This window comes from Gymnodraco acuticeps, unplaced genomic scaffold (genome assembly GCF_902827175.1).
Source record: "Gymnodraco acuticeps unplaced genomic scaffold, fGymAcu1.1, whole genome shotgun sequence".
NCBI classification, from domain to species: Eukaryota; Metazoa; Chordata; class Actinopteri; order Perciformes; family Bathydraconidae; genus Gymnodraco; species Gymnodraco acuticeps.
Window position 1 is genome coordinate 274,217 of NW_022991003.1, and position 22,942 is coordinate 297,158.

Consider the following 22,942-nt stretch of genomic DNA (forward strand, 5'->3'; position numbering starts at 1 on the left):
AAGCGGATAGAGAAAAGACTAAAGTGGATTTCTTCTGTGTAATTTTGCCAGCTAAATTCATGTGAAAGTGAAATGTTGCAGGGAGAGATTGGCAGCATGACTGCGAGTGTATAAATGTTTGGTTTATGTGTGGATCCGTGCCATCCTCCCCACAGTTATTGGTGTCTGGCAAACACTGCATCCTATATTTCACCTGGGTGCTGGGCACCGTTTGCCCCGCGCTGAGTTTATAGGGGCCAATAAAAATCCCTTTGAAGCGGGCCTCCAGCATTGGTAACTAAATCATTGTTACAACAACATAAATCTCTTTAGTGATACCAAACAATTAGAGACCAAATGAGATGGATGGTTCACATCTATCACTTATTGATAATCCTCTAAGTCAATACAATGTGGGAGAAGTCATAAAACAGATAGTTTTGGGGTAAACTCCGATGTTTAAAATTACAGTCTGCCGGAGAACAATGTGTGTCAGAGGCCTTTTAAAGAGAAATGTGGTGAAGGAGCTATTGTGTCTTCAGGCCGATACAGGAGGGTCTGTAAGCCAGCTCAACAACGAGCCAACAAACAAATCAAAACGCAGAATACTCCTCATCCCTGAATACACATTTTGGTTTTATGGGTTGTTTATTGAGGCGTTGCAGCTGCAACTCTCTACTTCCCTGCACCAATCCTCGGAGAACAATGTGAGGATGTAATTTTTGTTGATAATCTCAAGTTAAACTGCAGGCTGTGGCAACTCTGGACTGAGAAACCTCAAACAAGAAACAAAAAGTGTTTTGTGCAAAGCTGCAGTACTGAATATCCTATTGAGTGATGTATCATATGACAAAACAAGCTCACCTTTAAGTCTATTAAATAGCTATTCTGGATACCATGGTTTTCAAGTTGAGTTTGCCACCACTCAGGAAATTGCAGATTATTCAATTCAATTCAAAACCTTTATTTATCCAGGTAAAATCCCATTGAGATCAATGATCTCTTTTTCAAGGGAGACCTGCAGCAGTAGGTTCCACAAGAAGACATAAACAACAGAACAACAAGAGGACATCATACAGCAAAATGTACAATTATAATTTATTACATTACATGTTACTAGACACTTTTATCCAAAGTGACTTACATTCAATACTGTGGAAAATCCCCACAGGAGCAATTCGGGGTGAAGTGTCTTGCCCAGGGACACAACAACATGCTGACTGCAGTGGGACTCGAACTTGCTACCCCCTGATTCTGAGTTTGGCGCACTATCCCCTGAGCCACAGCCTCCCTCTTGGCCCCTCTTATGTTTTAGTAAAATGTGTGTTCAGGATTGAATAGGATTCAGAAAATGTCAGCAGGATAAATCCCTCGGATCAAGATGTGTTTCTTTTAGATTAATTCACTTTGGTAAAAATGAACTCTTCTGTTTCAGTACCAACTCAGATATAATCATGCAGCAACACCAGCAGCAGCTGACCAGAGAGGTCAGGCTCAGCTAAACTCCTGATTTACTTCACACACACTAAAGATGATTCTCCACTGTCAGTTTTATAAAGTGTTTTCAAACAGGGTGCAGTATCCCACTTTGAAGTGAAAGTAAGTTGGCTTTATTTGACCACACACTCAAGAGACGGGGGCCCCCTGGTGGTAAAAACAATTCATTACAAAAATACACATCCTGCTCTCCCACTGCCAAAGAGACTTGAGCTTTTGTTATATCTAAAGAAGACAGTAGAAATAAATCAAAACAGAAACCACAGGTTGCAAATTAAAATACCAGTTGTAATATATAGATCTGCTTTTACTTTGATTCACCTTTTCATTACATCTGCATTTAAAATACATAACACGGTCTTTCAGCAACTTTATTTCCCCTGCGTGAATACAGACATGTTCTGATACAAATGTTCTATTTTATTACGAAAATAAACGAATAACTAAATACATAAACAGATAAAGTGTCGCGCCTATATGTCGTCGACACAACGCTTTTCGGTGACGTCATTACATCGCGCCATACAGAAAGCTCTCTAAGCGGTAAGCATTTTAATTTTTTACAAAATAAGATCATAACACTGTCTTAATCTACCGTAATAGTCTTCTTTATTGGTCTGTGTGTGACATTATAATACACATATCTAGTCGCTATCTACCTATGTGTTTAAGAAACCAGCCCAGAAGGGGGTCTAGATTTTTGTTGATTCATCTCCGTTTGTATCAACAGCTACGCACGAGCCTTTTATTAAAGCATATTAAACATGAACAATATAACATAATATCAGAGTTTATTACTTACTCATGTAATTGTTTAGTAGTGGTTAGCTAGCTTGTTTGTTACGATTGTTTTAAGCCTTTGTTTTATCTCTTTCACTTTCACAACCAGCCGCAGATGACCAAGCGAATCTGCTGCTAAATGTTTTTAGCTAACTGTTAGCTTCAGTTAGCTTCACTACTTTTGTAGAGATAATCTCTTTATCTCTTTAAATGTGTGTTTATTTATTTTACAGTGGAAGAGTTTGACTGCCGGCTGCAAAAATGGTGAGTTAAATGTTTAATTTTGAGTTGTATTAATGATGTGAGATAAAAACAAAAACCAAACCAGCTCCTTGACAAGGGGGTTAGTTTAGACTCAAGCCAGGACAACTGCTGATGTCCTCTGGAAATGTAGAGTTTGACATATATTGATAGATATCAGTATATTTAGTTAGGCAAGGCAAGTTTATTTATATAGCACATTTCAACACAAGGCAATTCAAAGTGATTTACATTAAAATGACATTTAAAAACACTAATTTAAAAGCAAAGATACATGAATAAAAGTTACAGAGCAGTGTGAGATACACACAACTGAAATGTTTAGGTCTGACTCTCAATCATTGCTAACATTTTAGCAGAAATAGTTTTCTTTCACCTCACTTTCTTTCTAGTTTAATTTGTCCTTTAGTTATTTCAAGTGTTTCATGCTAAACGAACCCCCTTTTATAAAATTCTAATCTGACCCCATGGTACCTTTTTAGTATTCACCGAAACTATTCCTCTTTTTTTATTTTTGAATGCACATAGTTACGTTTACCTTGTCTTTCTAGGACTTTTTTGGTATCCTCCGTGAACCTGGGTCTTGAAACCAAAACGGATTCCTGTACCCCATTCCTCTTTTTTAAATGCACATTAGTTAAGTTTAAGTTGTCTTTTCTAGGACTTCTAGTTAGTCAGCCAATATTACATTTCCCCCCCTTGCTTCTCGATTATTTTAATCTAACTCACAGATTCCTGATGAATGTGCAATGAAAGAAGGCAATTGTATCTTGTTTTGTTTTTGTTCGGAAGTTTTTTCCTTGTACGATGTGAGGGTCTAAGGATAGAGGGTGTCGTTTTTTCTCATACTGATATTCTGAGCAATCTGTGCTGTTGATTTTTATTATATGTACATTTCATTTCATTTCAAACCTTTATTTAACGAGATTGGTCCCATTGAGATCATAGATCTCTTTTTCAAGGGAGACCTGCAGCATATAGGTTCCACATGAAACATAAAACAATAAAGGACATCATACATTATATTTACAGGATACATTTACATAGTTATAGACATTTACAAGTGCCCATAGTATCAACGAGCATTTCATTTAGCCTAGCTTTAAAAACATGCAGAGGAATGAGATTGCTCAGTTTCAATTCTTGCTGAAGATTGTTCCAAGCAAATGGAGCTGCGCACATAAAAGCTGTCTTACCTAAGACAGTCCTTGCTCTTGGCACATCTAACAATACTACATCATGCGATCTCAGACAATAGCTGCTTTCAACTCTCTGTGTTATCAGAGAGCAGATATAATACGGGAGTTTACCCAACAAAGCTTTATAAATAAACGTGTACCAATGACTGAGCCTCTTTACAGTACAGCACTTTGGCTCGACCAAAAATCGTTTAGAAATGTGCTATATAAATAAAACTTGATTTGTTTTATAACTTAAAATGTAAAAAACCCCGGATGAAAGCAGTATCATCAATGACCCCAAAACAGCACTATTGGTGGTGTTTGTAAGATTTTGGAAGTCGTTTCCTTAATGGTTGTTTTACTGTAAGAGACAAACAATTCCTTTCTGATTTTTGTTTGTTTTTTGGAACCAAGATTACTTTTGGGCTAGTAAAATAAATGAAGGATACAGTATTTCAATCCAATCCACTTTATTTCTATAGCACATTTTAAAAACAGAGGGTTTGCCAAAGTGCAAACATATCATTATAACAAAATATAATATTACAAGAATACAAATAGGTAAAGCATAGCTCAGACTGACTCGAAAGCGAGGGAAAAGAGGTGGGTCTTTAGGCGGGACTTAAAAGTTTGAAGAGTGTGCGACAATTTGACATTTCACAACCAAACTCGTTGCGAAAATTCCTAGTGGAAATGGAAACATTTTTCTTCAGGATTGAGACTCCAGACTCTCACGCTCCACCTGAGATGACACACTAACACCTGTCTCACTTCCAATAAATGTGTGACGTGCCACCATTTAATACGTTCCTGCTAATTGTTGCTTTGTGTCACAGTTTCGTTATTATTATTATCGATTTAATTAATCCAAAAAAACGAAAACAGAAACCAACTTGACAAACGGATACTTCACCTGATTCACAACAGCAAGTTGATAAAGAGACGACGTCAGCCTCGTAAAACTAAACGTTGAATGTCCGTCACACTGCAGATGCAATTGACTCAAATGTTTTTTGAATGCAGCACAAATCAAAGGAAATCAGATTTTTTTTTACTCCTGATTTGGAATACTTTCATATGCAGAAACTCAGCTCCTTGACGACTTGGTTTAGTTTAGACTCGAGCCATGAAAACAAACAGCTGATGTCCCCCTGTTGTCCGTCTCTTCAGAAGATCACAATGGTCTTGTTTTTGACCTGGGCTTTGTAAAATAAAAAACACATTTCAGTTATTTGTCTACAACAAAGCTAAAATAGCTTGTCATGAAGATGCTGCATAACTCAAAGTGTGTACATTCCTCAAAAGATCTCAACATAAAGGTTCAAATTATTCCTTTGTGGAAGACTCTTCATTATTTATATGTATCCACCAATTTCAAGTCAAGACCACAAGTTGAAGGTTGAAATATATACTTCTTAAAGCAAGCTTACAGTACTTGTCCCTGGAGAAGTCCGAAGACAAAATGGTCCTTATTGCCTCTGTCATCTTCTTCATTTTAAAGATAAGTAAGTTAGTTTTCATGTTTTTTCTGTTTCCTTTCAGTCCCGTCGATATGATTCAAGAACAACCATCTTCTCACCGGAGGGTAAGAGCCTTTTAGATAATGCTGCATGTTGTTTACTGTGTGAAGGATCAGGGGTTTCTTTAGTTCATCCTTATTTTATTTTAAAGGTCACCTATTATGCAAAATCCACGTTTCCATGTCTCTTCCACATCAACATGTGTCCCCTCTGTGGAAAGAGATTCTGAAAGTTTCAGGAAAAAAGATTCACTTTTTGTCTTGATCCATTTCTATAAAAACCTGTCTGAAAATGAGCTGATCAGATTTTGGCCACTTTATGATGTCATAACGATGCTTTGGCTTGTGTAACCATTAGCCAATCACCAACCAAGGTAACCCCCCCCCCCCCCCCCCCCCCCCACCTTATCACCTGAATCTCCTCCTAGAGCACCATTAGCCGCTTTCACACCAAGTACTTAGTTCCCAGCACTCATGCCCCGGCCACACGAGGACGAAAACGGTCGTTTGCGTTACTGTTTAGTGTCATATAGACCGTTCGGCCACACGAGGACGACCGAATACGGCACTAAACGACTGCGGAAATGATAACGGGTCCCAAGGTGGATAGAACGGCATACGCAACGCTCTGGGGGGTCAAACGGCTCCGTGTGTACGCCCTATACGATCATTTTCTGATAATGATGAGGCAATAGCCCCGCCTCTCCCCACCTCTGCTGCTCACCCCCGCGTCAAAGTAAACTGCACACTGAATTCAGATTATTTATCTTTCTCTCGATATGGACCTAAACGCGAGTGAAGTCTAATCTGACAGGACGGAGACACCTCTCAAACTACCTAAACTAGTTATATATATGTTTATTTTTACTGTCGGCCGGGTCACTCATTACTGGATCAGCTGCTGCACTGACGCTGTCCGAAGAGAGGGAGGAAAAAGAGAGGCTCCATGTATTTTATTATTATATTATATAGATTCGTTATTCATTTGTTTTAAAGCTCAATAAATAACAAAGAAGACCTTTGACCGGCACTTTTATAATTTTGTCGGAAGATTTAAACTTTAATACACGTTGACTGGCGAAAAACTCTGCCCGGTTCCCTCGGCCCCCACCGCGGAGAATAAACAGAAGGGCAACCATGCTTCTTCGCTGCTTTTGTGGAGGAAGTTACAGCGCCACGTACAGGCTCCTGCATATGTACTGCAGCTTCTCCAGCGGTTGGAGCTAAACGGAGCGGTCTCGTGTGGACAGACACTATCCGGATGACTATTGCGTGTGGACGGAAGCTTTTTTGCGTTTGCGTTAATCCTATGCGTTTAGCCGTTTGCGTCCTCGTGTGGCCGGGGCATTAGTACCCAGCACTTAGTACCCCCCATGGAACTAAAGAGCAGATCGCGTTCACACCAAAATAAGTTCCCTGAGGGAAGATTACGCAAATGAAGCCGCTGACGTCACTTCTTCTTCTGCTTTGGGTTTACTGGCAGGCCGCAAACAACTTCACGGCGTATACTGCCACCCGAATTCCCCGGAGTTAGCTTCTACTGAAGCCTTCCGAGTAAATCGCCAGAATGCCGACACCTCATCTCCACCGCTCCCATGTTTTTTTTTTTGTTGCCATAAGTTAGTCTCTCTGCGTTGGTGCGCGGGGCTAATGCTAATGCTAATAATGCTAATGCGAGCAAATAAAATAACGGCTTCACAAAAACGTTTCCGAGTTTTACGGGCCGTGGTTTGCAATTCGAGATTCAACCTCTGAAGTACCAGCACCTTACCGTGGTAGAGAGGTTTGTGTGCCCTGATGAACCTGGGGGCTGCGTTGTCTGGAACATTGTGTTCCTGGTAGGGTCTCCCATGGCAAATTGGTCTCAGGCAAGGGGCCAGACTAAGATTGGTTCAGAAGACCTCATGAAAGAAAAAACAAGAAGTGAGGATACACGGCCCGGAGGAAGCCCGGGGTCCCCTTCTGGAGCCAGGCCCAGAAGGAGGACTCGTCGGCGAGCGTCTGGTGGCCGGGCTTGCCACGGAGCCCGGCCGGGCCCAGCCCGAAAAGGCAACGTGGGCAACACCTCCGCTTCTCACAAGTCCCCGGTTCGGTGCTTCGTTGTTGGAGTTTACCCCAGTGGACGAGAGGGTCGCCTCCCTACGCCTGCGGGTTATGGGGGGGGAAAACTCTGACTGTTGTGTGTGCTTATGCACCAAACAGCAGTTCAGAGTATACGGCCTTCTTGGAGACCCTGGAAAGAGTGCTGTATGGGGCTCCTGAAGGGGACTCTTTAATCTTGCTGGGAGACTTCAACGCACATGTGGGCAATGATGGAGACACTTGGAGGGGCGTGATTGGGAGGAACGGCACCCCTGATCTGAACCGGAGTGGTGGTTTGTTACTGGACTTCTGTGCTAGTCATGGATTGGCCATAACAAACACCATGTTCGAACATAAGGATGCTCATAAGTGTACGTGGTACAAGAGCACCCTAGGCAGAAGGTCCATGATCGATTTCGTTATCGTATCATCGGACCTGAGGCCGTATGTTTTGGACACTCGGGTAAAGAGAGGGACGGAGTTGTCAACTGATCACCATCTGGTGGTGAGTTGGGTCGAGTGGCGGGGGAAGCCTCTGGATAGACCTGGTAAGCCCAAACGTGTAGTTCGGGTGAACTGGGAACATCTGGAGGAGGCCCAAGTTCAGGAGGCCTTCAACTCACACCTCCGGCAGAGCTTTTCGGGCATTCCTGTGGAGGTTTGGGACATTGAACCAGAGTGGTCGGTGTTCAAAGCCTCTATTGCCGAAGCCGCGGCGGGGAGCTGTGGTCTCAAGGTCCTAGGTGCCTCAAGGGGCGGTAACCCTCGAACCTCCTGGTGGACACCGGTGGTCAGGGAAGCCGTCCGACTGAAGAAGGAGGCCTTCAGGGATTTGTTATCCCGGGGGACTCCCGAGGCAGTTGCAAGGTACCGACAGGCCCAAAGGGCAGCAGCCTCATCTGTGGCCGAGGCAAAGCAGCGGATGTGGGAGAAGTTCGGAGAAGACATGGAGAAGGACTTTCGGGCGGCACCAAAGTTGTTCTGGAAAACTGTCCGACACCTCAGGAGGAGGAAGCAGGGAACCATCCAAGCTGTGTACAGTAAGGATGGGACGTTGTTGACCTCAACTGATGGAGTGTTAGGGCGTTGGAAGGAACACTTTGAGGAACTCCTTAACCTGACAACTCCGCCCTCTATGTTAGAGGCAGAGCTGGAGTATGACGGGGGATCAACACCAATCTCCCGGGGGGAGGTCACTGAGGTCGTCAAACAACTCCACAGTGGCAAAGCCCCGGGGGTGGATGAGATCCGCCCGGAAATGCTGAAGGCTCTGGGTGTTGAGGGACTGTCATGGTTGACACGTCTCATCAACGTTGCGTGGAAGTCGGAAACGGTACCGAAGGAGTGGCAGACCGGGGTGGTGGTTCCCCTTTTTAAAAAGGGGGATCAGAGGGTGTGTGCCAATTACAGAGGCATCACACTACTCAGCCTCCCCGGGAAAGTTTACTCTAAGGTACTCGAAAGGAGGGTCAGGCCGATTGTCGAACCTCAGATTGAGGAGGAACAATGCGGATTCCGTCCTGGTCGTGGAACGACGGTTGTCAATTTTAACTGATTTTAATATTTACTCACCAGCAGGTAGCAACAGAGGCTAATTGTATGTAACAGCCTGAACAAATACTAGAACAATATGCATCCAAAACATATTAACAACGTTTAAAAAAGAACCGGTGTCGTTTTTTGGTTTTTCGGAAATCCAAAAAACCGACGTTATTCAGTTTTTAAACCAAAATGGGAAAACAGATAAATCAACGTTTTGGTTTTGTTTGTATGATTTACGGATAATCCAGTGATGGGAAAACGAGGAGAAGGCGCATTATGAAGTGTGTGTGTGTCACTGGCATTTGTTTTCAGAAGATATTATGATAGTGACGTTCGTTCCGGTGCACGTCCGACAGCATTTAGCACTACATCGAGATTAAGATTAAACTAATTTATTTTGGGAACACCCGCATATACCTATGGAGTTAGCCAGATGTGTGTAAATTACTGTTCATGGTCATTTGAAAACAAATGCCGGTGTCGGACAGACACAAACACAGAGCTGAGCAGAGCACACACACAAGTGCACACACACATCATAAAACTAATAAAAGGGGGAGTAATCTGGCAGTTCGATGTGTGTAGAGGTGTGTGTGGTTAACACGTAGCAGCCTGCAGTCACTTGTTCTGATGAAGGTAAACACAGCGAAGGCGGTGCGTAAAAAGGCACAGCTCTCGGCGCGCTGGTGCTGCACTTCTCAGAAGCTGAGTATACGTCCCGCTGCCTCCTGATGCTGCCTGCAGCCATTTCATGAAGTGAAGGAGGTTTTCCTTCTATAAAACAGCTACGGGCAGCAGAGTCCTGGACATTCATAGATCAAGGCAGACTGGTTTACACCTGTTTTGCCAATCCGGTGCTTAAACAAAGGCAAGGCAAGTTTATTTATATAGCACTTTTCAACACAAGGCAATTCAAAGTGCTTTACAAAAAAAATGAAAGACATTAAGAAAATGGCATTTAAAATCAGTCATTAAAAAGAAAAGCTAATAAAATAAACATATAGCTCTACACCCCTGGCCGACATGTCCTTAAAATGAAGTCCGAGTTTGAAATATATCTCAAATAATGTATGCACTGCCATTTCCCCACATAAACATAACAGTCTGCAATGAAACGGTTGTCTCCTGTGCGCTCCTCTTCCTACTTGGCACACCGGTAACTTTCTCGTGCGCACAAGAGGCTGAGACCAGGTTGAATCATAAAAGCCATTTTCAACGGTTTTCTGGTGAAAGATTAACTAGGCTACTGGATGAAATAATATGACTGGTATAGGTGCGAACATTAAACACTTTTTGAAAAAAATATCATGATAAAATATTTTTATATATTTATAATTCTGCAAATATTACGATAAACTCACAGCTATTTCGCGGCCCGGCAGTAACACCTCCGCGGCAGGGGAGGTGTTAACTAACCCTAACAAACGAGATCTCGCTAAGCGGTCCTACGACCTGGTTAATATCAACTCGGTAAATCAAGCCAGGGTTTCTCTCTCCAGCTGAGAGCGTGTTCACGTGAAAGGGGCGGGGTTAGCTACATTTGACCAATCACAAACAGGGACAAGTGTACTGACAATACAGCGTCATACTTCATTAATGAAAAGTAAACTAATATTAGACAAATATGAACTTTAAACATCCATGATTTAAACATATAATCCAGGATACAAGCCACAGAGTTGCACCTGCAAGGAGAATACAGAACAACTCGTTAAGAAATAAACTACCGAGTGTTTGAAAGCGTACAACAGTTTTATGATATCACTGCCCCGTCTAAGACACGAGGGGGTCTGACTTTATTACATTTGAGTTGAGTGTTTCGTCAACTTAATGTGTTGCTTAAAATAATACGTCTGCATACAGTATATGTGACAATGTAACTAAGTGTTGCACGGCCAGATACGGCTCGAGAAGCTGACTCAGATAAGGAAATATTGTGATATCGATGATCTGATTGATGATGTGATATCAGTGTGATATGAATGATAAGTGCGACACGTCGGCGTCTTCGGAGCCGGGCAGCGTAAGATGAAAAAAAAGTTATTTAGCCTTCCCAAACCTGAGCCTCACGCGCCGCCTATGCTGGGTTGGGAACCCCTGGTCTATTGTGTTCTTTTTAACCAAGTCTCTGTCAGAGGGGCGTGGGGAGGGGCTCCTTATTTTCATCTAAAGTAACAGACAGAGAATCAGCACTTTGGAAACAGGGCTGAAACAGAGGGGATTATGGGTAATGCTGCAATGATCTGTTTGGTGTTTCAGCCAATCAGAGACATGTTCTGTATATATCTGAGACTTATAATATATTGATGAAAAACAGTATAATAGGGGACCTTTTTAATACATTTTTCATTCAACCTTTACTCGTTTAAAGAAGGAGCATGCAGCACATTCTTTTAAAGTCTCGCCTCTTAGTGCCGATTGCTCACGTCCTGATCCTCACAGCTCTGTGTTGTTATTTTCAGGCCGTCTGTATCAGGTGGAGTATGCCATGGAGGCCATTGGTCACGCCGGCACCTGCCTGGGCATTTTAGCCAATGACGGAGTCCTGCTGGCTGCAGAGAGGAGGAACATTCACAAGCTGCTGGACGAAGTGTTTTTCTCAGAGAAAATCTACAAACTAAACGAGTGAGTGACTTCTGCTTCAAACTAAAGTCTTAAAATTCTATTCGTGTGCAAGTTCTACAGATCTTCAACTTTGGAAAGGCATCTCATTCGACTTTTAATAACATATCTTTTTTTTAACCATATGCAGTTGCCTGCCCTTTGTTACGCAATTACATTATCAAATATATAGACGCTGCAATTTAGCTTTTATTCTGATGTTCTTTCCATTTCCTTGCAGAGACATGGCGTGCAGCGTTGCAGGAATCACTTCAGATGCCAACGTTCTGACCAATGAGCTGAGACTTATAGCACAGAGGTAAGATCCAGGCAGAAAGACCATCTTCTACATTTGTGCTGCTGCCAATTGTGTTTTATGGGACAAAATTAAAGTGTGGATATAAGTGTGATGATCGGTGTGTTTCAGGTACCTGCTGCAGTACCAGGAGCCGATCCCCTGCGAGCAGCTGGTCACGGCGCTGTGTGACATCAAACAGGCCTACACTCAGTTTGGAGGTACAGAGCAGCACCTTACATCTGAACAGAAGAATATTTAATCTACATGCCGTTCAGATCCTGATGAGATTGAGATCATCCTTTGAGAGGATCTATACAGTGGCTAAATTATGCTTTTTAAATATTTAGCAAACTGTTTTCTATTTGTCTAATAATTGTCAATCTAATACAGTGCTTCTCAAAGTGTGTCACATTTGAAATAAATAAATACATTTAAGTTTTCCGCACTCTCGTGGGAATATCTCCGCAATGAAGCGAGCTTAAGTTTCACTTTCGATTGCATGATATAGCCCAGCGCAACACCTTCGTCACACATGTTGCCACTTGTTTGTACCATTTTCAGGCGATTTGTAATCTGTTCTAGAAAAACGATGTGTTTTTGTTTTTCAAAACAATGGATGTATTTCGTGAACATTTATCCATGCTGGAAGTAGATTTAGATGTTTTAGGAGTGAGATAGAGATTATAATATCCAATGAAGTCTGTTGATGATCAGAGGCTGTTGTTGGGGCTGAATATACGTTTTTTATTTGTTTTGTAGGCAGACCATGCAGGCCAGCCCGATGGTCACCAAGGTTCATGTTTTAATAGCATTTTTACAAAAAAAGCCCAGGCGAGCCCAACATGTGAAAAAGGGCTTACGGCCCGTCTACACTACAGGCGTCAAAAAATGCTTTCAACGCTTCGCCCATTCATTTGAATGGGGTGATATTTTCAAACTTCGCCGAACTGCATTGTGGGTAGCATGGCAAGGCGTTGCAAGCATCGCGAGCGTCTATCGGCGTCAAAAGTTGAACATTGTTCAACTTTTGAGGCTCGAAGCTGGCGTCAGCCAATGAAATCCCGTTTATGCAAATCTGCCAGTACAAGAGCTAGCCAATCAAACCGCGTGTATGCTGGGAGAGACTGCGCAGGTCATTTCCTCATATTCAAAAAAATGGAGGGAAAATACATTATAGCGGTAGTGAATCACCCGGTGCTGTATGATCAGTCTCTGTTCATCTACCGGGATACAAACCGGAGGAGCGAGGCATGGAGGGAGGAGGCAGAGACAGTGGGTGAAACTGGTAGGTTTTCGCCTGTGTGGGGATTTTATATCCAGTTTACTTTGTTTTAACATTGCTATTGCTTTGTATGTCGGGGGCGGGAGATTCATGTGATTGGTTGTTGGTCGCGTTGCTCGCAAAAAATCGCCAAGCCTCAGACACGCCCAGCTTCAAGCTTTTTCGACGCCTGTAGTGTAGACGGGCCGTTAGACCTCAGAGAGTTAAACGTGGGTCTGCGACCAGAGTTTTACTGTATTTTGTTTTGAAAATCCACAGCGGAGGTTTGTGTCGTACTACATGCGGTGTGTTTTGCATATCTCTCAGTAGCCAATGATCTGTTGGCTCGGACATAAACTCCGTAATAAATGTAGTCTTCATTTCATAAGAGGTGTAAAACCTGAGAGAATTTTGAATCGCATTTGAACTAAATGCTTATATAATCTGTAGTTGTATTTGTATTGATTTATTGTGTGAACGAGGCGATACAGAGAAGGTTAAGCTGTCATTAGTAGGCTGTTATAAACCGTTGGAGTGGTGAGCAGGCCTATTGTTTTTGGATATTTGTGGAGTTAGGTGGTCCGCAAGTGTTTTTTTATTGGTTAATAACCATAATAACCAGGGACCACCCTGGTATGAAAAAGTTTGAGAAACACTGATCTAAAGTCTTTACATTTGGCACTTTAAAAGATTATTGTAATATGTTCTTGTAAATTGTGAGCACAACATTAAATTAGAAATGTAGTGAGCCCAGGTTGAGATAAACGGGAATATTCCTCTACGATCTTGCACTTTAAAATGTATTGCCTTGTTTTTTCCTGTTACAAAGTCTTTACTGTTTTGTATTATGGGAATCTTCAAGTTTAAATAAGCAAAACTAAAATCAGTTGCAACGTAAGTAAATGTGGAATACTTGTTTTGTAATAACATCTAAAACATGGTCCAAGGAAAGTGATGTCAACAGGTGATCTGATGTAATGTCAAAGTACTTTCTTATTCAAATGTAAATATATGAAAGTACTTAACTTCTAAAATTGTATTTTCTATAAATTATACTTGAGAATTTGACCTGAATGAAGATAAAATAACCTGAACTGTGTGTCCTCTCACAGGAAAGCGTCCCTTCGGAGTGTCTCTGCTCTACATGGGCTGGGACAAACACTACGGCTTCCAGCTGTACCAGAGCGACCCGAGTGGAAACTACGGAGGCTGGAAGGCCACCTGCATCGGGAACAACAGCGCTGTGAGTACCACCGGAGGACTGAAGGAAATATTGTTCAGTCAGACAACTCGCGTGTTTCTTAATATGTTTATTAGAAGCAGCATATAGTTTGGCATCTAGGCTCGGACCTCATCACTCCACAGATTTACAAAGAACATTGAGTGATGATTAGATAACTATCCCCCGAGCCTACAGGTGGAAGCTGGGGGGGGGGGGGCAGGCGAGCAGCAGCACCATGAAACACAGCAGCAGGAACATGAACGCAGCAATAGCCAGTGAACACAGCAGTGGCAGCAGCAGCACAGCGAGGCAGAGGCAGGAAGACCTGGCAGTTTAAATAGAGCGGCATGTTTAGGAGAATGTGTTTGGTTGGTTGTCAGAGGGACGAGGCGCGTCACGTGGTAGTAATGTGTGATTGGTGCTCGAGTTGACTGCCTGAACTAGCTCGCAGACTTCGCCCCATTTAGATCTGAACACAGCAGGGACAGTTTCCTCCCACAGGCCATTAGACTGTTAAACACCTGAACTTTTGAAACAACATCCATAACATTCATCTGTTTGCAACTTATATCAATATTCCAATTACTTGTATATAGACTGTTTCTACTATATTCTATTTTATTTACTTGCACTATTGTATCAGTTTTATTGTGTTGCCCTGTTGGAGGAGCCTGTGACCTAAGATGTTCATTGTCATAACTACACTGTAGCTATGCACACATGACAATAAAAGCCTTGAATCTTGAAAAGGTTTCTTCACACAAGAGCTGAGTGTGCAGCAACGCCCCCGAGTGACACTAGGGGGCGCTGCTGCACACAGTCTATAAGAGAAAAGGAGTGGACTCACGTAAACACATGCTGTGTCCTACTTAGCTTATTGTCCCGATTTATGGTGGCTTTTCAAATCTCTGTGAAGCCAACATAAAGCATTGTGGGTAACGGAGCTTCCTCGAAGGACTGTGAGAACACTTTGTTCCAGGAGGCTTTTCAATACCCAGAGTGCGTGGTTGTCTAGTTTGGGGGGAAACACACACCTGATCCTCACAGTGAGCTCCACACAGTGATGCGTTCAGGGGCAGAGATAAAGGAGGCACTGATAGACTGAGAAAAGAGAATCAATTCAGGTTTAAAGGAAATCTCCACAATAGAAAACAGATGGGAGGCAGTTTAGCACGTCCTCCTGCATGTACTCTGCACTCATCACAAGAAGTGCACTGTTGGAGTGATTTTGACCGTGTCTGTCTCCCCCCCCCCCCCCCCCCTCAGGCTGCTGTCTCCATGCTGAAGCAGGACTTTAAGGAGGGAGAGATGACACTCTCCGGTGCCCTGGCTCTGGCCGTTAAAGTTCTCAATAAAACCATGGACGTCAGCAAGCTAACTGCAGAGAAAGGTACACATTTAAGTAGTTAGAAATATGAAACATTTATACAATTTATTAAAAAATAAATAAAATAAAAAAAGTGGATTTATGTTTAGAGCAATTTAAAGGTGGGGTAGGTCATTCACTTCAGATACACTTTTTATTATATTCCGGATGGCCTACCTGCCTGTCAGCCTTCCACCTGTGCACAAACTTACCTCGTGCCCTCATTGATCATGTGCGCGTTCGTGTGTGTTGGAGGAGGGGCTCTGTGAGGAAGTCTGAAGGAAGAGGCATATTTTTTCCGGTTGTGTATTTTCAAATTCTAGCGCACTCCAGCTGGTTTCTCCATTCTTACCTACCCCACCTTTAAGGTCTCACTCATTTGAGATACGATACCGTTTTCAAGAGTCCTGAAAACAACATTTACAGTAACCACACAACCAGCTTACAGAAAACACTGCATATGTCTGACAACCAATAATCAAGCAGCGAAAAGTGATATGTGTTTATCTTAACGAGAGGTCAAATTACTGTGATGATGAGGGGCTGACTCATGGAGACAAACACACAGAGGAGAGAGCTGATTCAGTCACTTTTATGACGCTCTACTTTACGGTTTACAGCAGAAAGACAGTGACCAAAATTCTGCTATTATTCTGAATGGTAATATTCTGGATTTGATATGAGTCATGTTAACATTTGGATATTCCGAATCAACCCTCGTACCGAACGGAGCATTTTCCAATTAAGACATCAGTCTTCTTTATTGTTTTTTTTAAACGCTGTTAGCAACACTAAGCCTTTTTACCGACTAGCCAACATAACAGAAAGCCCACAGGGTAAACACACCAACTTTCAATCATTTTGAAACGAGAGAACTGGTCCGGATCCCCCCCGGAGCGGAGCAACGAAACTGAAATTAAGAAGCAGTTTCTTACGGCGCTATGCATGGGGCCCCCTTGAGGGGGTTTCCCGACATGTCGTTGCAGTAAATTAAAGGGTGTTTCATGTTGTCGTTGCTGTGGACCTTCTTAATATACTTTCTTTGGGGGCCCCCTTCTGGTCCGAGCACTTGCCTGCCGGCAAACGGCGCCCCTGTATACACACACACATTCAATACATAAATGTGGCTTGAACTAGTGGGAGAAATGGCACTGTTTGTCTGTAGTCAATGTCTTGAACCTCAGCAACAAACGCATTGGAAGCATTAGATAGTGAAGGTAAACTTGCGGTTAACTTGCAGTCTGCAATGCGTGTCAAACTCGTGCACACGAGTAAATATATATGTACACTCATTCTCACAACGCGTCAGACACAAGAAAATATACATTAATTTACATCAGAATCAGAACGTTATTATTTTATTTTGTATAATTTTTATTTTTTATAATGGGACACAGGGTTCGGTCCGGAGTTTGAGAAGCCCAGAGGCCTGTACTACGAAGCTGGTTCAACCTAACCTGGATATGTTTGAGTTAGCCGGTTGGCCTAATCCAAAACATACGCGCTCTCACTAAACGGTCCTACGACGCTGGTTATCAAGTGGATCGCTCAAGCCAGCCGTGTCCTATCTAGTTAGGTGCGCGTTCACATGAAAGGGGTGGTATTTGGAGCATTCGACCAATCACAAACATGGAGAAGCGTAGGCTACTGACAGCGCAGCGTCATACTTCCTGAATGAAAAGTGAACTTTAATATTAGACGTATGAAGAAGTTAAACTTTAAACATCCATGACTTAAACACTTTATCCAGGATCAAAGCCACATAGCTGCACCTGCAAGGTGAATACAGCTGGTAACAGAACAAGTGTTTGAATGCGTACATTAACAGGTTTATGATATCACTGCCCCGTCTAAGACACGATCTGACTTTAATTACATTTGACTCGAGTGTTTCCTCAACTTAATGTGTTGCTTAAAATAATACTTCTGCATACAGTATGTGAATGTGATACTGTGAGTGTTGCACGGCCAGATACGGCTCAGCTGACTCAGATAAGAAAATATATGATACATTAAGATGTGATATGCTGCGGACTGTACTTAATGTTACTCTGATCCGGTTACTTATGTTGTGGCAGATATTTAAGTAAGCTTTCTTAACGCTAATGTTATAATAGTCAGATTGCTCTGAAGATGGAGGTGATATTCTATTAATGTTCACGTTCACACAGTCGGTGATTTTTGCCGGCCGTCTTTCCTGCAACGGCAGCTTTTCTGTATTTCCTTTCTCCTGTAATATGACTTGATCGCTTTAAACTCCGCACACGGAGTTCTGATTGGTCAGCAGGCAGTGCTTTCACTGAGTTGAGCTCTTAGCCTGCAACCTAACCTGGTCCCGACCAGGTTAGCCGCTAAGCATAAGTTACCATGGAGATCTAGCCTGCTAAAAAGAGAACCAGCTTCGTAGGACCGGAAAGCCCGAGTTTTCCCTGAAGTTAGCCGGCTAAGCGAAAATCCTGCTTCGTAGTACAGGCCTCTGGCGTAGGACTAGGGAGTGAATCGGAGTATGCAGCACCGATGCTTGTAAACAGGAGTATTCATTCTCATTAGCCTAGAGCTTAGTAGGAACATTTTTGTGCTGTCAGAAAAGGAACATTGTGTTCACATAAACTTATTGAAGACACTGGCAGGTGATTTATCATTCAGAAATTGGCAGCTAGAGAGCCACATATTTTCCTCAGGATTTCATGTATGCAAAACAACTAAATTGAAAGGAACAGTAAATATTGGACTTGCATTAATCAGGTGGGCAGAAACACGACTGAATAAATGCAAATGTTTTTTGCTGGACGTGTAAATAGGTAATTGTTTGCTAACAAGTTCACACAATATCTTCATGATAAGCCATTTCTGCTGCCCCCCAATTACTCACCATTTCCATCATCAATTAAACTGAACCATCAGCTGAAGAACTTTAATGCGACTTCTGCAAACTAACAATTACTGGACCTTTTAGTTTTTTGTTAGCCTCGGAAAAACGAATGTGTTTCATGGCCAAAAGTCTGAGACTCTAAACGTAAAAACCAGCTGTTTTCAATGTAGGGTTATTTGTTTACCTTCAGTTCTCACGGTCACATGGGTGAGTCTACATGTGATTAAACCATAGACTGTATATATAAAGGATTAAACCCTATGAGACCTAACCAACCTGTTTTAAAGCAGCTCAGTCGATCATCGTGTCACAACGTCCCTGTTCCAACGTGCAACAGATATCTACACAATAACACCTGACATTCCTCCGCTACATGTCAGCTCGCAGTGCGTTTCCCCGCGGCTGGTTCCTTACCGTCTGTGTCTTTTTGTTTCAGTGGAGCTCGCCACTCTGACCCGCGAGAACGGAAAGACCGTCATCAAAGTGCTGAAGCAGAAGGAGGTGGAGGTGCTGATCAAGAAGCACGAGGCGGAGGAGGCCAAGGCAGAGAAGGAGAAGAAGGAGAAGGAGCAGAAGGAGAAGGACAAGTAGAGACGCTGACGTTTTGTGTGTGAGAGTGAATGAGCTTTGTTTGTATTTGTGTTGTTTGCTACAATAAATTCACCTGATGAATTATCGACTCGTTTTGTCTGTGTCAAATGAACCCTCACAACAAACTCTCACGATAAAAACAAATGTTATTTATTACTTTTCAATCCTTTAACTGCGCATTAAAGATATGTTAAAGAAACTGATTCAACCCACTTTTATATAACGTATACTTATCCCTGCCATTACTTTTATGATTTATGGATTTACATTTGAGATCATTTTAGATTAGAGCTAAATATCCGCTGCTGTAGCACAGAGCAGATGATCTTAATGTATTCTGCATGACTTGTGTAATGCATACTTTAAACTCGTAAAATAGGACACCATGGTTACATAATGATGAATACTTTCATTTAGTTTCAGTAAGGATTGCTGTCTGTTTTCCAGTCCTTGCAAAACAGGAAGTTTGGGTTTTTCCATCAGGTGTTTTCTTCTTGAGTTGATGTCTAGAATGTTTTTTGGATCATTATTTGGTAACGTCATGCATTTAAAGAGGAAGTTAACAACGCCTGGGTACAAATAGGTGACATGTTTGCCATATCAGCTTAAAAAAGGTGCTGACAGTGCATTCAGAAAGCATTTTCTATATCTCTGAAAGTAGAGTGATGAACACCTATTTTAGACATGAATTACACATTTATACACAGTGTAATTCAAATATTTCACTACTTTTGTGATCCTAAGACTTTGGTAACCAAATCTAAAACACCAAAAACATTTGTTGACATTGTGTTTTCATAAGAGTTTTGATGATTTTCCGAAAATCGGATGTCAAATGTTAAGCAATTTATCTCATCACACAGGGCTCTAAGGTGAGCAGGGCCGTCCCTGGCCAACTTGGGGCCCTAAGCGACATTGTGAGATGAGCCCCCCCCCCCAACCAACAGGAGTGAAACCATTTTTTTTGGAAACAAAGTACTCTGCAGATATAATTCCTGTTTATTGTTATCAACACAGTTACTTTTTTATACAGTGAGGTAAATAGTAAATTTCGCCGACATCTCTTCACCTGCACTAGTGGCCGTATCAAAGCCGTGATTGGTCAGATGTCGATTCATTGCAACGGTGTCGGGTTACAGACGTGCTCCCCTTGTCACCTCTCACTCTCGCGTGTCAGCCGGGGTGAACTGCGCTGAGAACTGCGCACAAGTCGAGCTCATAAACCGAGGCCCCCTGCGCAATGTGAGGCCCCCTGCGCAATGTGAGGCCCCCTGCGCAATGTGAGGCCCCATGCAGCCTGCGTGATCGGCCTGTAGAGAGGGACGGCCCTGAACGTGAGTCATTTGCATTTATAGCAAGACCAGAGATTTGTCCTGAACATTTTGATATGTAACACATGGGGTGCCATTTTATAAGAAGTACATTTAAAAGGTGATTTAAGGAAATGTCTAAATATCGAGAAAATACCCTCAGACTCCAGAGGGTTAAAGAGGCCTTTCTTTCTTCTTGTAGGTTGTTATTTATGTTTGTGTGCATGTAAATGGTCTGTGACAGGTCTCTCTTGAACATGAGACCTTGTGTCTCAATGAGATTTTACACCTGTAAAAATAAAGGCTAAATAAAATTTTAAAAAAGGCTTATTTTCCAAAGTTACCTCCAGAAGAAGTTTCTCAAAAATTGTGTTTTGCTCTGACAGGTGTTTGCCTTTCTGAATTGGATCCTATCAGTTGAATTTAGCACAGGTGGCTCCAACTAAGGCCCCGGTCACACGAGGACGAAAACGGTCGTTTGCGTTACTGTTTAGTGTCATATAGACCGTTCGGCCACACGAGGACGACCGAATACGGCACTAAACGACTGCGGAAACGATAACGGGTCCCAAGGTGAATAGAACGGCATATGCAACGCTCTGGGGGGTCCAACGGCTCCGTGTGTACGCCCTATACGATCATTTTCTGATAATGATGAGGCAATAGCCCCGCCTCTCCCCACCTCTGCTGCTCACCCCCGCGTCAAAGTAAACTGCACACTGAATTCAGATTATTTATCTTTCTCTCGATATGGACCTAAACGCGAGTGAAGTCTAATCTGACAGGACGGAGACACTTCTCAAACTACCTAAACTAGTTATAAATATGTTTATTTTTACTGTCGGCCGGGTCACTCATTACTGGATCAGCTGCTGCACTGACGCTGTCCGAAGAGAGGGAGGAAAAAGAGAGGCTCCATGTATTTTATTATTACATTATATAGATTCGTTATTCATTTGTTTTAAAGCTCTTTGTATAATTTTGTCCGGAAGATTTAAACTTTAATACACGTTGACTGGCGAAAAACTCTGCCCGGTTCCCTCGGCCCCCACCGCGGAGAATAAACAGAAGGGCAACCATGACAACCATGCTTCTTCTGCTTTTGTGGAGGAAGTTACAGCGCCACGTACAGGCTCCTGCATATGTACTGCAGCTCTAGAATTTGAAAATACACAGCCGGAAAAAATCTGCCACTTCCTTACAGAGCCCCTCCTCCAACACACACGAACGCGCACATGACCAATGAGGGCACGAGATAAATTTGTGCGCCAGATGGAAGGTTGACAGGCAGGCAGTGTTGCCAACTTGGCGATTTTCTCGTTCGTTAAATTTGGCGGATTTCCAAACCCTCCGGCGACTTATTTGTGTCAAAAGCGACTAACGACTAATCTAGCGATTTATAATGGTGTTATTAGCGACTTTTCTGGTGTTTGGAGACTCACATTGTTCTGCAGTTAACGAGCCGCGGGTGCTGCCGTGAGCCCCGCCTCCCTCCCATAGTACTCACAGGCGCTCAGACTGACAGTTGCCTGGCCGCAGCAGAGCTGCTGCTGCAGTCAGAGCAGAGAGGAGACAACCACACTCCCCCGCGTCGAGACTGCAAATGAATTGCGCATGCGCCAACTGCCAAGCCGTCCTGGTTTTGAGCGGGATTTAAATGTTGAATGTAAATGTTTCTTCACTCACTTTCACACTATAATAAATAACTGCCTTTGCTTTGCTTTGACTCACGCAGCCTCAGTCACTCAATCACCTCGTACACTGTGTGTGTGCCTCTCTGTGACAAGCTAAACATCATGGCACAGTCTAAATTGTATTCTCAAAAATACAGAAAGGAGTGGGAATCAAACCCTGAGTATAAAGGATGGTTGAAGCCAACACTGCAGGCAGGTAGGCCATCCGTTATTTTAGCCGGGCCGGCTCAGATGATTGGTCGTGCTTTTTACAGCGCCATGGCTTCTACAGATGACATTGTTTATGTATTTATTGTCAAAGCATTTAATGTATTCATTGCTATCGGGATGTTAAGAGCATTCCATAACAAAAAGTGTTTCTGAAATAAATTACCTACACCACCTTTAACGTACAATGTGTTGAAACCATGGTTGAAACGCTAGCCAATACAGTGTTGCAGTGATGTCGCTATGTTATGGAAGTAAACAAAGGCGTCCAATGGAGGCGTTTCAGGCAGGGGGGAGAGAAACTCCCTCTGGAGGGATTTTAGCCTTTGCAGACCATTAACTTGCACAGACATATAACTCACTAGAGGAGAGGGAGAACCTCATCTGCTGATATAGATCATGTGATACCAAACCACCAGAACCAACAGTTTACAAATGGACCTTGTGGTGAAATATCTTTGTCAGCATGACTAGAAAACGTACATTACATTTGATCTGCTCTTCAGTGAGGTCTGCTGCAGTGTCTTATGAGCGGATCAGTACTGACTGCTTTAGATTTACATATTTCTGAGAAATGTGCGCAATGACTGGAGCTGATGTGGTAACCGCTCATCTGCCGAGGTGAGTTTATATAAAGGCAAAGTAAGATTAAGGCCAGCAGGGGACTATCTGCCGCTCT

General features: G+C 42.7%; 1 protein-coding gene across 1 annotated transcript; it reads left to right on the forward strand.

The window, feature by feature from the left end:
• Positions 1-1,946: 1,946 nt before the first annotated feature.
• On the forward strand, positions 1,947-19,136 carry psma4 (proteasome 20S subunit alpha 4). Its single transcript, XM_034236163.1, has 9 exons — positions 1,947-2,019; positions 2,490-2,520; positions 5,241-5,283; positions 11,304-11,466; positions 11,684-11,761; positions 11,870-11,958; positions 14,114-14,244; positions 15,490-15,613; positions 18,898-19,136. The coding sequence occupies exons 2-9, from the start codon at positions 2,518-2,520 to the stop codon at positions 19,050-19,052; spliced, it is 786 nt and encodes a 261-aa protein (XP_034092054.1). The 5' UTR covers positions 1,947-2,019; positions 2,490-2,517; the 3' UTR covers positions 19,053-19,136.
• The last annotated feature ends 3,806 nt before the right edge of the window (positions 19,137-22,942 follow it).